A 15,639-nucleotide genomic window follows, 5' to 3' on the forward strand; every position below is an offset into this window, starting at 1 on the left:
TTCACGTTTATGCAAACTCCTATTTGACATCTTAAAAATTAATGGGAATTCAATCTCGGGAAAAATACAGGAAAGCCGTAAAACTGACAGATTCAGGAGAAGAACAGGATTGTTTTATATGACACAAGAAGAAACAAACAGTAAGTATGTTTGACCTTCAAATGTTTTGAACTGTCATTGGTATTTATTTCTGTCTCTTACAGTTCAGAAGATGGAGATATCGTGTATGCCATTTGGTTCTTTTCCCTGTAAAAATGTCAATAGTGTAGATTATATTGTGCTTTCCAACTCTGTGATTTCTCGAGGCATAATGAAATCATTCACAGCCAATGGCACCATCCATAATTGGTAGAATATCGATATCACTGACTTCAATAATTGGATTTTGTGTCACTCAATCTTGGAATTATCAGTCCCTTGGGCATATTCTTGAGACTGTGAGAAGTATCGGGAGAAAATTATAATGTATTTATAAGCCACTCTAAGTTAGTTCAGTCTCCATTGGATTCATCGATTTTCTCAAGTGATGAGGAATAAACGAGCTGTGGGTTATGCATCCCCAAGTATAAGATGAAGATGAACCGTATTATTTGAAACATTAATGACCTCTTGGGCTGATGGAAATGCCAGGAATGATATACTTTTAGCCTCGGTGGTGATACAATTTGAAATTTCTCTGGGGCAAACGGCATCGGTCATTCCACCAAGTACATGACACAAGTGTATCGATAACTTGTGCCATTCAACCGAGAGAAAGACTGATTAATTATTCATGATTATTGAAAAGTTGATTCTCATGCGGATGGCGTGTTGCTGAGAACGCTGACAAAATACTAACGGTACAAATCAGTTTGTTAGGGGTGGATTGCAAAACAAATCATGCATTGAGTAATCCGAGTTAATTAGTATAGAGTCTATACTATAGGGGATGATGACTTTCGGGAAATTGGATATATTATTTTTTGGGTCATTGGCAAAATCCTGGAGCTAATAAACCTATTGTATGGGGATTACCTAATTATTTCTAGGAATATTTCCCTCTGAATTCCAACAAAAGTACCTATCTAATTGCAGACTTTTCATTAATTATTGAATAAATATTTTTCGCTCCAGGAAATTCGAACATTTTACTACAACTGGCGCCGTCCCTCGGGTTACCATGGAAACTTTTTCCCTTGCATGCCCAATATAAACCATCTGCAGATATTGCCATCTGTACAAATTGAAAACAAAAGTATTTTAATCCATTAATCAGAATTAAATTGAATTTAAATAGATTGTCATTCTTTCTATTTTTCGAGAACGATTAATCTCATTCAATTCTCGACTCTCAATGATATTCTACAGATCGAATCCAGTTGAAATGTATCATAAAACGCGCTCTTGACATTGAATCCCGGCAGTCGGCAATATTCGGCGGACCTCGGCAACAAACGTCCCACCATTAGAGTTTTAGATGTGCATATACGAGTTCTCCGGTTTTTCTGGATAATATATAAATCAGTTATCAGAAGGTTTTTATACCGCCATGGCGGGATCCATCGAGATTCCACTCCGTGATACGGATGAAGTGAGTATTTTCACATAAAATAAATCTTAGGTGTGCCTCTAATCTATTGAATCATGTAAACAGATTAAAAGTGAGGAAATAATTGTTATCCAAGATGCTTGGACACGTAACAATAAACCTAACCTGAAAATTTCAGTGAGAGCGGGCTTCGGGAGTGTGTGATTACACCCCATTTCAATAATATATTTATGCTCCACTTTTATTTCACAGGTGATTGAATTGTGTTTGGATCAATTACCGGACGGTGATGAAGTCCTCGGTATTCTCCGACAAGAGCATGCCCAGCTCAGTATTTGGGTCAATTTGGCTGTAAGTTTAATTCTTTTAATATTATTTATAATTATTCTCATTTAAAAAAATGACATATTGCCTTTCAAATCGGATTATAACATTTTATTATTATCATCTTTATTATTCTCCGAACAATTGGTGTTTTTCTTTTTTTCTCCCTTTATTCAAATACATCTAGACTTATAATTGTGTAAATTCTAATGAATGCATTTTAAACAGCTGGAGTACTATAAACAACACAAAATCGAGGATTTCATCAAGATCCTCGAGTCCTCCAGAATTGACGCCAATGTCGACTACCGTGACTATGAGAAGGACCAAATGCGTGCCCTGGATATATTGGCTGCTTACTATGTCCAAGAGGCTAATCGGGAGAAGAACAAGGATAAGAAACGAGATTTATTCACAAAAGCAACCCTTCTATATACGACCGCCGACAAGATCATCATGTATGATCAGAACCATTTGCTGGGACGTGCCTACTTCTGCTTGCTGGAAGGGGACAAGATGGAGCAAGCTGATGCACAATTCAACTTTGTGCTCAATCAATCCCCCAACAACATTCCCTCCCTCCTGGGTAAAGCCTGCATTGCCTTCAATAAGAAAGATTACCGGGGAGCACTGGCATTTTATAAAAAGGCTCTAAGAACAAACCCAAACTGTCCAGCAGCTGTGAGATTGGGTATGGGTCATTGCTTTATGAAATTGAACAATCAGGATAAAGCCAAATTAGCTTTCGAGAGGGCTCTCCAACTGGATGGCCAGTGTGTGGGAGCCTTGGTGGGTCTTTCAGTTCTCAAACTTAATCAGCAAAATCCGGAAAGCATACGAATAGGAGTCCAGATGCTTTCCAAGGCCTACACCATCGAGTCCACTAATCCCATGGTTCTTAATCATTTAGCCAACCACTTTTTCTTCAAAAAGGACTATTCCAAAGTTCGTCTGGCTCTCCACGCCTTCCACAACACTGAAAATGAAGCCATGAGGGCTGAGAGTTGCTATCAACTCGCTAGAGCCTTCCACGTCCAGGGGGACTACGATCAAGCCTTTCAGTATTACTATCAGGCGACCCAATTCGCCCCACCGGCCTTCGTGCTTCCACATTTTGGTTTGGGACAGATGTACATTTATCGAGGGGATTCTGAGAATGCAGCCCAGTGTTTTGAAAAAGTTCTCAAGGTTCAACCTGGCAATTACGAAACTATGAAGATCCTTGGTTCATTATACGCCAATTCTTCCTCTCAATCAAAAAGAGACATTGCCAAGAATCACCTGAGAAAAGTCACTGAACAATTCCCAGATGACGTAGAAGCCTGGATCGAACTGGCGCAAATCCTGGAACAGAGTGACTTGACAGCAGCTCTGAATGCCTATGGAACAGCCACAAGAATTCTCAAAGAGAAAGTCGAAGCAGATATTCCTCCAGAGATTCTCAACAACGTTGGATCTCTCCATTATCGTTTAGGAAATCTCGAGGAAGCTCGAAGAAACCTGGAGGAGTCTTTGACAAGGTCTAAGTGCGATGCACAGGATGATCCAACCTACTACAATTCAATTGCTGTAACAACAACTTACAATCTCGCTAGATTAAACGAGGCCCTCTGTGTTTTTGATCGTGCTGAAAAATTGTACAAAGACATCCTTAAGGAGCATCCTAATTACATGGACTGCTACTTGAGATTGGGTTGTATGGCCAGGGATAAGGGGCAGATTTACGAGGCTTCCGATTGGTTCAAGGACGCCCTCAGAATTAACAGCGAGCATCCTGATGCTTGGTCATTACTCGGTAATCTTCATTTGGCTAAAATGGAGTGGGGACCGGGACAGAGAAAATTCGAAAGGATTCTGAATAATCCTTCGACGAGTACTGATGCTTATTCGCTAATTGCACTTGGAAATATTTGGCTGCAGACCCTTCATCAAAGTGGTAAGGATAAGGAGAAGGAGAAGAGGCACCAGGATCGAGCGCTCGCGATGTATAAACAAGTTTTGCGAAATGATCCCAAAAATATTTGGGCAGCTAATGGAATTGGAGCTGTTTTAGCTCATAAAGGGGCTGTTAATGAAGCTCGTGATATATTTGCGCAAGTGAGAGAGGCAACTGCTGAGTTTTGCGACGTATGGCTGAATATTGCACACATTTATGTGGAGCAGAAGCAGTTTGTCAGTGCCATACAGATGTATGAGAACTGCCTTCGCAAATTTTATAAGTATCATCACGTGGAGGTATTGCAGTATCTCGCTAGGGCCTACTTCAAAGCTGGCAAGTTGAAGGAAGCTAAAATGACACTTCTCAAGGCTAGGAGAGTTGCTCCTCAGGATACAATATTATTGTTTAATATTGCTCTTGTGCTTCAACGACTCGCCACACAAATTCTCAAGGATGAAAAGTCGACGCTGACAACTGTCCTCCAAGCAGTACACGAGTTGGGATTGTCGCATAAGTACTTCCAGTATTTGACTGCTAATGGAGATAGAATGACACAGTTGGCGGAGACTGAGGCCAAGAGATGTCAGGATCTTCTCTCCCAAGCGCAGTATCATGTCGCCAGAGCCAGGCGTCTTGATGAAGAGGAGAAGATGCTCAGGCGGAAGCAAGAGGAGGAGAGGCAGGCGTTCAAGTTACGTCAATCTGAACAGCAGAAGCAGATGGAAGAGTTGAGGAAGCAGAACCAGGAGGCTTTGCTACAGAAACGTCAGGAATATGTTGAGAAAACGAAGAATGCCCTGGTGTTTGGGGAGATGCCCAATGAGAAAGCTGGCAAGAAGGGGAAGAAAGCCAGGTCTGAGCAATATGTCAGCGATTCTGGGGGCTCTGGGGGTGACGAACGGAGGGAGGAAGCTCCCAGAGAGAAGAAGAGGAAGAGGAAGGCCAGTGGTGAAGGCAAGGAGAAAAAGAGCAGGGGAAGAGGTCGCAAGAAAAATGATGAGAGTGGGGGCTCGGAGAGCGACAGACCCAAGGCCAAACGAGGAAGAAAGCTGGGCACTGGAAAGAGGCACAGGAAGTCTGGGGCTGCTCCAGAAGTCACTCGTCACAATTCTAAGTTCCTGTCGAAAGAGACTATCTCTACTAGTGAGTCGGACAGTGATGAACTCAAGATTGCTAGTGGGGATGAGGCAGGAACAAGCAAAGGTTCAAAAGGCAAGAAGAGGATTCTGTCGGATTCAGAGGGTTCTAGGGCTTCTCGGTCAAGGTCTCGATCTCGTTCTCGATCCCGATCCCGATCTCCATCGCAATCTCAATCTCGATCTCGATCACGATCACGATCACGATCACGTCCCCGCACTCATTCAGGTTCACGTTCTCGTTCTCGTTCTCGTTCTCGTTCTCGTTCTCGTTCTCGTTCTCGTTCTCGTTCTCGTTCTCATTCGGGATCGCGTTCTCGTTCTCGGTCACGTTCAGGCTCTAGAAATCGCTCCAGGGGCAACTCTCGATCACGATCACGATCACGATCTGGCTCCCGTAAAAGTCGATCCAAATCAAGATCAATGTCAAGATCCAGATCAAGAAGTGGAGCGAGATCAAAATCCCGTTCAAGATCGAGATCGGGCTCACGAAAAAGTGGGTCGAGGTCGCGGTCTCGTTCACGTTCACGCTCACGTTCGAAATCTGGCTCAAGACGTTCTTCAAGATCACGGAGTCGTTCTCGAAGTGGCTCAAGATCAAAGTCACGCTCGAGGTCCAGATCGAGGTCGAGATCTGGTTCTAAAAGGAGCCGATCAAAATCAAGGTCGAGGTCCCGATCAGCCAGTGGTTCACGGTCAAGGTCGAAATCGAAATCGAGGTCCATATCCAGATCGCGCAGTGCTTCCCGCTCGGCGTCCGAGAGGAACAGTCAATCGAGGTCGGCCTCCCCAGCTAAATCGGATTAATTAGAGGGGAATGGACATCAACTTTCAACTTATATTTTTAGCCTTACTTTCTTTAGAATTTTTACTAGATTCATGAAGATATTATGAGTTTATTTTTTAAGTAATGTAACAAAGTGTATAAAGAAAGACTGGTAGACCATGAAATACTTCCTTTTCTAAATTACATATTCGTTTTTTTGTTTTTTTTTGATTGAGCAATAAAAAGTATGAGTGAGTCAGCATTGATGAGTTAACGTTTCCTTGCCTCAGTTTTTCCATTATACCTTTTCGCTTGACTCGATTTATTTTTTCATTATAAAACTGGAAATGAAAACAGTAAATCACAAAATATATTACAGAATTTTGTGTAATCTATGTAAAGTAAATCTAATAACAATTCTGAATAAAAAATTAAAAACCATTTGTGGCACATTATTCGTTTCAGTCAAATAGCAGCTCTCTTCATAGTTGAGAGAGCTCGAGTATATCGAAAATAAAAATATTTGTAATAGAACAGATAGACAGGTCGGTATATATCAATAATTTAATAACTAGACTTATGTGCGCTTGTTTTTTTTTTATACTCGCATGATTAATTTACGTATATCTCGGATCGACTAGGAAAAAACGATTCTCTCAATTACATAGGAAATATTCCCATAATTAATAATTATTGTTATTTTTCGTTACGAATTTCCCGCAGTTTCTCTTACCGAGAAATGTTTTTTTTTTTCCTTACACAAAGCCACGCCTAGAGGCGGCAGTTCTAGGCCGCATGTTATTATTCTAGGAAGAACTAGAAGTTACTCCTCTCGCACAACGTGGTCCACGTTTTGTTCAGAGTAAATTATGTGCTCTTATGCAATTCGTATTGATTTGTTCATCTTTTTTTCTCGGCGAGAAGATGGAAGAAATGAGATGTGAATCACTGGGATTCTTTAGTACATCCGCTTCGTCCTTTTCTATTCTTCAAATAGAAGTTCAATAGTTATTATTAATTCAGGGAGGAATTATTTTACAAGTTAGCTTGACTGCCATAGAACGAGGTAAAAGCTGTGTCGGAGCTCACACTCAATGGAAGACTTGTTGCATCCATGGTCTCTCGTTCGCTGCCAAGTGTCGAGGAAGCTTTGATGTCCATTACATCTAAGGTACCACTCACTGCTGACATACCCGAGCTCGTTGCCATCTCCACTTCACCACCGTCAGGATGAGACATACGTCTTAAAATCACGTCACTTTAAGTCCCATTGGTGTGTGATTTTTTTATACATGAAATCAAGATGATGATTTTGATGTGATGAGATTTTCCAATTAATTTCCAATAATCATAGAGGCGGGACATTGTAGTTAATCAATGATATTAATTTTTAATGTTCATGATCATGAGCCTTTCGAGTATTTAACTCAGTGGTTAAGTATCAAAGATAGTCATAGAAGACTAATTTGATCACTTCAGCACAGAATTTATTATTTCTATACTTCATTACCTGTAATCTGGAGCTGGCGTCTCAAGTTGCTGTTGTCTTCTCGAGCCTGAAGACATCGGAGTTCTTTTTATGGCATAAATAAATATTCCAGTCATTGTTAATGTGTAAGAGAGGAAGTACAATGTGTGGAACTGAAAAAATATGGATGTTTTCTTGATTTTTTGGGTTTCCTGAAGACGAATTCTCATAAAATGGCATAAAATCGGGATTAATGAAGATGGAATGGTCATTCTCGTACCTTGTATTCACGAGCCAACATGCCGATAAGAACATTGAAAAAATCTGCAGTGAGAAGGGCCAATTGTAATGCTGTTGCACCAGATTCGAACAGAATGACGGGAACAAGCGAGAAGAATACGAACTGAGTGATGCAATAAAATATCAGGGCAGTAATGACAACTGGTGTTACTGTGGTCCAGGTTGCTGATTCCATTTGAAGTCTCTCCAATACCCCGCTGAGTTGAAAAGACATGGAAATTAAGTTTTCGCTTTGAAAGACAATAACTGGTTCGGTATACTTACACTTGAATGCAACTTAAAATTGTTCCAAAGAATCCAATCATCCCGAGATATTCAATGATGTCAACGCTCTTTACTGCCAATTCTTGGAGAACAGTTGTCACTGAAAAAAGGACTGCTCCACCCAGGCACAGCATATCACCGACCAGTTGATTTTTTGCTGTTAAAAGTTGAGAAAATACGGTAAAAGTTTTAAGTTTTACAGCTGCATCGTCTTGTGATTAAATTTCGACAATGAAATTCAACAAAACCATTTTTTTTTCTACTATTAATGTATATACTTTTTTATACCTCGAATATTGTTATTGATTTTTCTACTCACCATTAACACCAAGATCTTTATTGTCATCAATTCCAGCCCACACCAGACACCCAACTCCCATGAGGCAGACAGAAATTCCCACAATGTGAACAATTCGATATCTCACACCAAGCACAAGGCATGAGAGTGCCAGCGCAACGGGAATTGCTACGCAATCCAGCAACTAAATGGCAAAGTAACCAATTTTTAATTAATTTAATCTGCAATTTGCGATTCCCTCGGCACTTGTTTTCTCGAATAATATAAAATTCCGAATTATTTGGGGATTTATTAAAAAAATAGAGTGCAGTGGGCCGATGGAAAAGTTGCTCGATTCCTTTTCATTCTTCGGTTAATTTTTTACCTGTATACTGGCAAGGCTGGTAAACTGATGCGAGGAAGTTATAAGAGTGTTCGCCTCAACATCTATGAGAGCGAGCAATAGGTACCGCCAACCCCGGGACTTTAGGACGGAGAATAGTCCATTGCCTGCACCTCTGCACGACATCCACGTCGTATACACCAGGCACATCATTGCATAGTGTGGCATATTTTGTCCTATTGTCAGGAGAAAAAAGTTTATTCAGTACTGAGTAGTGGGTGGAGATTTTTTTCTCCCGTTCACGCGCTGAATAGAAGTTTTTTCAATGCTTTCAGTTGAATTGTGTAAGAGCGCTTTCCTTTTTCTATCTTTTTTTTTTCTTTACTATTTTACCTGTGGGTATTGCAAGCTTTGGTAGAGACACTGTATTTATGTGATGATTTAGCTGTGTCATCCAGTACAGAACTATCGACAGGAACTGGCCCAGGATTATTGTTCTCCATACTGACCTGATAAGAATGGTAATTAATTAGATTCAGACAGTGTTAAATAGATTTTGGTCGTGGAAATGTGTGTTGAGATGAGATTCGGTTATTATTCAGAACTTTCAACTTTATTCTACGCTTTTTCTTACGAGTAAAGTTCGAATTGGATTCGTCGAGTGCCGTAATGATAAGAATATAAAGACAGAGTTGCCTTATCAAATATATTACTGTCGTTATTAATTAATAGAGAATTTTAGATGAAATTCACCATTATTATCAATAAATAAAACCGACTGGATTTTCATAGTACACAATTCGGTTTAATTCTTCACTTGATATTAAATTGGAAGAATTAAAAAATTGAAATACTAAGTTATGAAAATGGGGAGCGAAAAAAAAAATAAATTTTTTAAATTTTGAATTTTGCAATAAATAATTAAAATGTTTGTGTAAAATGTGATTTTCACGAATATGTTTAGCTAGTCTTAAAGAGTATTCAATTAGTGGTGAAAAAAAAATGCTGAAAATGTACGCGCACCGGGTAAGAAATGCATAGTAAACACGACTCGAGATTTTAACCCGGGAACCACCCTTCGAGATACCAGAAACTGTACTCTCAGAATACCATCCAGTGGGTTGACATAATCATCATAAGATTAAATTAACAACTCACCACTGGCTCAATTCTGATATATAATTCTCTATTTTATCACATATCCCGTTATTACGGGGCTGCATATTTTGATTTTGATGGCAGACACGAGTACAGGCCGACAATCCCGTGCAATGATGCATTTTCCAGTCTGGACCACTACTAACTACGTATAAGATCCGTCGAGGCTGATGTTCACTCGACGCTTGCGCGACCCCATTTCTTCTCATTCCTCTCTACACAAATCTCATCCCTCCTTGTTCTTTTTAGGGTATTACGTACTGTCGTTCACCTCCACCACTCCATTAATTCGATCAGCACATTTTGCCACTTGGATTGCAAACTCGAATTCGAGGAAATATATTATTTAGCCATCCTTAAGTTACTAAATGAAAATAATTATTAAAGCAGATAACACTTTAAATATTTTTATTCTCGGATAGCCCTGCCGAAGAATGTCCTTTTATTTACAATACTCTAACAATATCAATTGATAACATGATGAGGTCAGTCATTACAGTTGAGGAGAAAACGAAAGAAAAAAGAAATTCACCGTAGATTATTCGTTGAAGAACCCACAAATTCACTTGTATATAATAACGTCTCACCAATAAATAACAGATATATTCATTTAAACATAGTCAAGAATAACAAATTGATTGATTAATTAATTAAAATTAAGAGAAACGTCTCCTCATTTTGTTGTGCCATTACCATTTTTCAAATGATTTGAACATTTTTTAACATTTATTTTAATTCATGTAAATGAAGAAATTCCAGTGACTTCACAATCGCATCGAGCCATTACAAAATTGAAAAAATAGGTGAATTCAATTGCGACAGGTTTTGGCGCTACTAATATGTAATTTTTAAAAATCCTACAGCTTTGACAAATTTTATTTCAATGCCACAGACGAGCTTGAAATCTGCTCGAGGCTCGCTACTACTTAAGATTGTCTGTGTAATAATTATTAATTTTTTCCATTCAATGTTTCAACGCCCTCGTAGCTCACCAAATTTCGAAGGAAAAAGTATGTATGAAACTATTTCTTTTTGACATCCTCCTCGACAGCCTCGGTTTGTTTTCGGAAGCAATCACCCACTGGAAAGAAGTCCCACACTCTTTGTTGATACATATTCCACACGTAAGTCTCTTGACCCGTATACTCGGTGTCTGGTTTATTGATGAGGTGCATGAGGAAGAACCTAGCGTACATAACAAAATGGTCAACAAAACTGGCCGAATTATAAGAATAAATGTTTGCTCTATCTTTGTCGGCACTCACATATAATTTGCGAGATTGTGTTCCTTTTGTACGTGCGTATCGAATCCATGTGGCACCGATTCGAAATAGTCCTTTCCAAGGCCGCAGATGAAACAATTACTTTCCATATTGGTTTTTACGCTTTCGAGTTGATCACGAAGTTCACCAAACGCATCGATAATCAAACCTAAAATCCCAAGTTTTTTTCTCATATAAGAACTGGTATCTGCGGTATCTTCTATCTGCGGAATGCAATCTTTGTTTTGATTTTTATCTTGTGAGTGCACGCGTGTGACAACAAACCTCACAATCGGCCAGTTACTGCACGCTCAAGTCTAAAATATTCCTGAAAACCACTCCAATGATTATTGTTAAAAAATAATAGGTAAACATTAAAAAAATGTTTATTCATCATTATCTCCATTATTTTTTATGATATTTGAAAACTAACCATTTGAGTGGTTTCCACAAGACAGTTAAAATATTGTAAGTTCGAAAAAAGAGTGTACACTCACCCTGAATAATAGCAAGCAGAATAACGATGACAAAGAAGAAGAATGTGATGTCAAATATAATTCTGTACAATTCTGAGTCATCTCCATCCGGTGCTTCAATCTCATCTCCAATACCTCCACCAGCTCTGACCCCCTTATAAAGATGAAAAGTGAAGCATGACAACATATCATGACACTTTCTATCCACCTCGCCCTCCTCCTCTTGCACATAGAACTTTCGGAAAAAATTGAACGCAATAACCGTGTAAATATACACAATAATGGTTAACAATCCCACAGTCATGAGTAGTTGCTTGCCATTGTGCGTTACAGATTGGAGAATGGTTCTGAGGGCCTTGATGCCCACTGCTACATCAAGCAGATGAGCAGCAAAGAAGAAATAGTTATAGTTGCCAGCAATGGAGAATATAAGATAGAAGAAACTGTACAAGAATGAATTATCAGTGATTGTAACTCCTCCCTTCCAAATTGAATATCTCCAATCCCAAGTGGTAAATCGATGAAAAATTCCACTGCCATCATTCTCCTGTTGACTGAACGATGTCTTCTCGAGTCCAAGGAGATTACTAATATAATCAAAATCATACGTCTCACTGTATTTCTGTCTGACTTTCTTCTTCACGAATTTATCCCAATAATTATCGGGAAATGATTTCGCTGAAATGACCATTTTATCCCAGTGCGCTTTGATGTCGTCCTCATCTGGACTCTCAGCAATATATAATCCATCAAACTCTACTCTCCTAGCTATTTCCTTCTCTCTTTTGAATATAGCCAGTGGTACTTTAAGCTGATAATAAGCGATGAGCATAGCAAGCGAGACAATAGTGTGCACGACAGCCATGCACCTCATTACATAAGACATATACTGATAATCCTCAGGCACATCGACGTACTCCAGAAGATCTTCCATATCCTCCCCAGAGCCCTCTTCCCCTCCACCACTAGCTTCGAATGGACCACCTCCGGAGCCAGAACCCTCTCCGGACGCATCTCCAATTATGTCAGTCAGCAATTCCTTACTGCTGTCACCACCAGCAGCATCAAGTGAGGTAACCCTGTAGCACAGCAGGGTGAAATTGATGGAAAAGGCGAGCACCAGGGCCATCCACTTGAGACTGTAGAACTTTCTTGCCAAATAAGAGACAATTCTTTTGTAATATTTTGAATCTGTTCCATGAACTGCTGTAGGTTCGACTGAGGGAACTTGTTTATTAGCAGCAATCGCCGCCATTGCCGCTTCCTGAGCTGCAGCAGCCTCAGCGGCGGCAGCAGCTTCTGCTTTTGCCTGTTCACCTCCAAGGAGGTCTGCAAATGACATCGGACCTTCTGAATCTCCAGGCTTGTTCGCTTCATCCCCTACTCCCTCTTCTGGAGTACTTTCACCAGCCTCTTCCATACTCGATTGTGGTGTTAGCGTATTTGACTCGTGTGGTGCTATCTTCATCTGTCCACCATCCTCCTTAGTTATATCCATTCCAAACGCCTGGATCTGGAGATTAGATTCATCCGGTGTTGGTGGTAGGGCTGGCAAGTGCCGCAATGGCTTCTCCTCCTCTTCCTTCACCTCCACAACTTCCTCCTCTGTATTTGGTCCCCTCATCAATGTCAACAGGATCTTCAAGAAATAATTAAGAATAACTCCAATACCGAATCCAGAGTAATAAACAGCATAGAACATCATCCTGAAGAATCCAACGATTAATTCGGGAATGGTCATCTGCTGCATCTCAGCTATTTTTGTCTTGATATTAGCAGGTGAAAACATGGAGAAAAAAAGTGAAACACCGTCTTTGAAGACTTGCAAGCCTCTCCTAAATGGATCCTTGTTCTTCTCCTCCTCGTCATCACCCAAATAAGTGTACGATGACTCTCTAACTTTATTTGGACCAACCGAGTCTTCCACTGCCATCAGAGAACTTGCATGCTGCATCTCAAAGATAGCGTCTTCACAGAAATTTATGAATGTCTCAAGTAACTCTTTGTCTCCAGCATCCACCACTGTAGTGTAAAAGTACTGTCTCTTAGACTCCTTGATCTGGGGTTTTTCCCACTGTTCAATATTCGATTCTTTAATCTCGAAATAAACTCGCTCGATTTTCTTATTGCCGTTTAAAATTTCAATTCTACCGAGGAAGGGCTCGAAATAGTTGAGAACTGAGCCCGCCGTCTCGAGAAATCTTGCGAGCCGAGGCTCATTGGGCATGTGCTCTGATAAATTAGTGAGCAACACTGCGAGATTAAAACCGATCTCCTTAGCGGGTTCGTGGAAGCGACCCATGAATGCTGCATAATTGATCTTTCCATCGTGATTAGTCTCACAGCAGGCTAACATGAATTCAATCTCCTCGGGAGTGTAACTCTTCTGCTGTTCCATCTTTTCTTTGAAATCCTTGGGATACACCCAGCCGTCATTATTCGAATCAATTTCTAAGAAACTTGGCGATGTTACTAAATCCTTTAACTTCAGGAACATGTCGAAGTACTTGAGAATCAGCTCGACATTCCCTGCGGATTCTACTAGAGTGTCCACCATCTGTTTGCCGATTGTTCCATTGACGACATTTCCTTCAAGCATTGAGAGCATCATTGTGATCATATCTTTTTGCAGATTTAGAAGGACCTTGAGGAGATCAACTTGGCTTGAGTGCTTTGATAATTTGTCCTGCATGTGTGAAAATAAGAAGAGGAAACCCCCTACTGCGTCCCAGAGACGAGAGTGAGCCAATGCTTGTTGATTCTGTGTGCAGGGACCCTGAATTACTTCAGTCAGCGTGTTGAAAACTTGACTTGCCACGTCAATGGCTTTAAAAAAATTGGCTTTACCTGCTGGATCGATAAGCTCTTTACTAGAATAGTGCCAATAAAAATCCATTATCGATTCCTGTAGTCGGAGGAGATAGTCCACAGTGCAGATAACGACATTGACAGTCGTCGTATTGCCTGCTTGGGTTCTTAAGTAATTCTGCCACTCCTGATTGTGACCCTCACACGTCAGTTGAATAAACCTGAATAGTGCACACGTGAAATCAGCGTCGTGCATATTTTTCTCACCAGCTGCACCTTCAGAGCCAACGCCTAAACCCTCAGCTTTTGTATTCCTTTCAAAAGCATCGAGATCCAAGACACCGCATGAATTCATCAAACCGGCTATCGAGGTGAAGAAACCAACATCTTTTTTCTCCTTCAGATGATTAAGCATTCCTTTTTGAATCTCTATGTTACCCCCTCGAAGAATTGAAATTCCTAGTTCTAGGGTTTTCATAACCATTTCGCTGGGAATTCCTTTGCAAGCTGATATGTGGAGAAGTACCATTTCGGCCACTCCTCGATTTGCCAAGCGAGTTTGATGGAAAATGAGCTTTTGTTTCTCCATTTCTTGTTCCTACAAACAGAGACGAGAAATTAAGCACTTAGGACTAGGGAATATTTTTTAAAATAATAACTATTGTCGTATGAGAAATTAATATTTTTTGTGGAATTCGTAACAAATTTATAAGTATGAACACTCATGCAAATATAAATAGGAATAGAGTCATAGTTATAGTTAACATGTCAGATAAATATGATTAAATTCATCTTCTTCATGTATCAGCATTGAATAAGATTGATAACATTGGAAATCAAAATTCATCAGTGGTGATTTTTTGAAATAATTTTTTCGAAGATGGCTAGGAATAGAATGATTGATAGAGCTCGGTGTAGATTGTCATTGTCAATAGAAGAAAGTGCATCCTAAAGTCACACCGACTTATAAAGTGGTTTTATGGAGAATTCAAAAAATCCTTGGAAACTATTCTATTTATGGGAATAATTCTACGGGGAATTTCTCTATAGGTGAGTATTTTATCAGAATCCTAAACTCCTATAGACTAGACTGTCTCTATGAACGAATTCTGAATATCAAATAAAAATCTGTCTAGATTTATCCATTATTTTTATTTTTGCATAAAAAATCAAATTTCTTGTACGAGGCATTTGAGATCTTTATAGTGCTGTACTTTAATCGTTTCTACAAAATATTTCACTTTCAAAATCAGTAAAATAGTTGTATGTCTAGTATTCGTAGGTTTTCATACACGAGAAAAATGTTGGCTTTTAATTTTTCTTCTCTAATTGATACAATTAGAAATTTAATTTAACCAATTGATTCCTGTATGCGCGTACGGTTGAAAAATGTCAAATCAAAAGAGAGCTAAATCCATAATTTTTTCTGAAAGAGCAGTTCAAAGCATGTAACTCGAATCCGATACAATTCATCAGTAATTTACATAAAGTGCCGAAAATGATGTTTCTGCCTGAAATTCTGGATGTTCTTACCATTAATTTATGCATTGGCCTCTTCAGAAAGCATAAACAAGACAATTAATCTCAGTA

The 15,639-nt window shown here is 39.6% G+C and overlaps 3 protein-coding genes across 14 annotated transcripts in view; 1 reads left to right on the forward strand and 2 right to left on the reverse strand.

The window, feature by feature from the left end:
• Nucleotides 1–1,447: 1,447 nt before the first annotated feature.
• Ctr9 (RNA polymerase-associated protein Ctr9) lies at nt 1,448–6,691 on the forward strand. Its single transcript, XM_011302453.1, has 3 exons — nt 1,448–1,570; nt 1,781–1,879; nt 2,081–6,691. The coding sequence occupies exons 1-3, from the start codon at nt 1,529–1,531 to the stop codon at nt 5,732–5,734; spliced, it is 3,795 nt and encodes a 1,264-aa protein (XP_011300755.1). The 5' UTR covers nt 1,448–1,528; the 3' UTR covers nt 5,735–6,691.
• On the reverse strand, nt 6,589–9,628 carry LOC105265126 (solute carrier family 35 member F2). Of its 4 annotated transcripts, none has more exons than XM_011302452.1 (9): nt 9,504–9,628; nt 8,739–8,854; nt 8,388–8,581; nt 8,045–8,207; nt 7,726–7,882; nt 7,442–7,658; nt 7,204–7,334; nt 6,783–6,951; nt 6,589–6,675 (listed from the first exon to the last, which is right to left on the reverse strand). In XM_011302452.1, the coding sequence occupies exons 1-9, from the start codon at nt 9,623–9,625 to the stop codon at nt 6,652–6,654; spliced, it is 1,293 nt and encodes a 430-aa protein (XP_011300754.1). In that variant the 5' UTR covers nt 9,626–9,628; the 3' UTR covers nt 6,589–6,651. The 4 variants fall into 4 exon arrangements, with proteins under 4 accessions (XP_011300754.1, XP_011300752.1, XP_011300753.1 ...); XM_011302450.1 differs by having other exon boundaries at nt 6,591–6,680; XM_011302451.1 differs by lacking the exon at nt 6,589–6,675 and having other exon boundaries at nt 6,707–6,936.
• A 266-nt stretch (nt 9,629–9,894) lies between these two features.
• Nucleotides 9,895–15,639, reverse strand: part of RyR (Ryanodine receptor) — a 33,193-nt gene continuing 27,448 nt past the window's right edge. For 8 of the 9 annotated variants that reach the window (XM_011302463.1, XM_011302462.1, XM_011302460.1 and 5 more), the window contains 3 exons: nt 11,263–14,647; nt 10,769–10,934; nt 9,895–10,688 (listed from right to left, as the gene is read on the reverse strand). In XM_011302463.1, coding sequence (XP_011300765.1) covers nt 10,526–10,688; nt 10,769–10,934; nt 11,263–14,647 — 3,714 coding nt within the window. In that variant the 3' untranslated portion in view covers nt 9,895–10,525. The remainder of the gene's footprint in view (nt 10,689–10,768; nt 10,935–11,262; nt 14,648–15,639) is intronic. The other variant, XM_011302464.1, reaches the window with a different exon arrangement.

The sequence above is a fragment of the Fopius arisanus genome, unplaced genomic scaffold (genome assembly GCF_000806365.1).
Source record: "Fopius arisanus strain USDA-PBARC FA_bdor unplaced genomic scaffold, ASM80636v1 scaffold00027, whole genome shotgun sequence".
Classification (NCBI taxonomy): Eukaryota; Metazoa; Arthropoda; class Insecta; order Hymenoptera; family Braconidae; genus Fopius; species Fopius arisanus.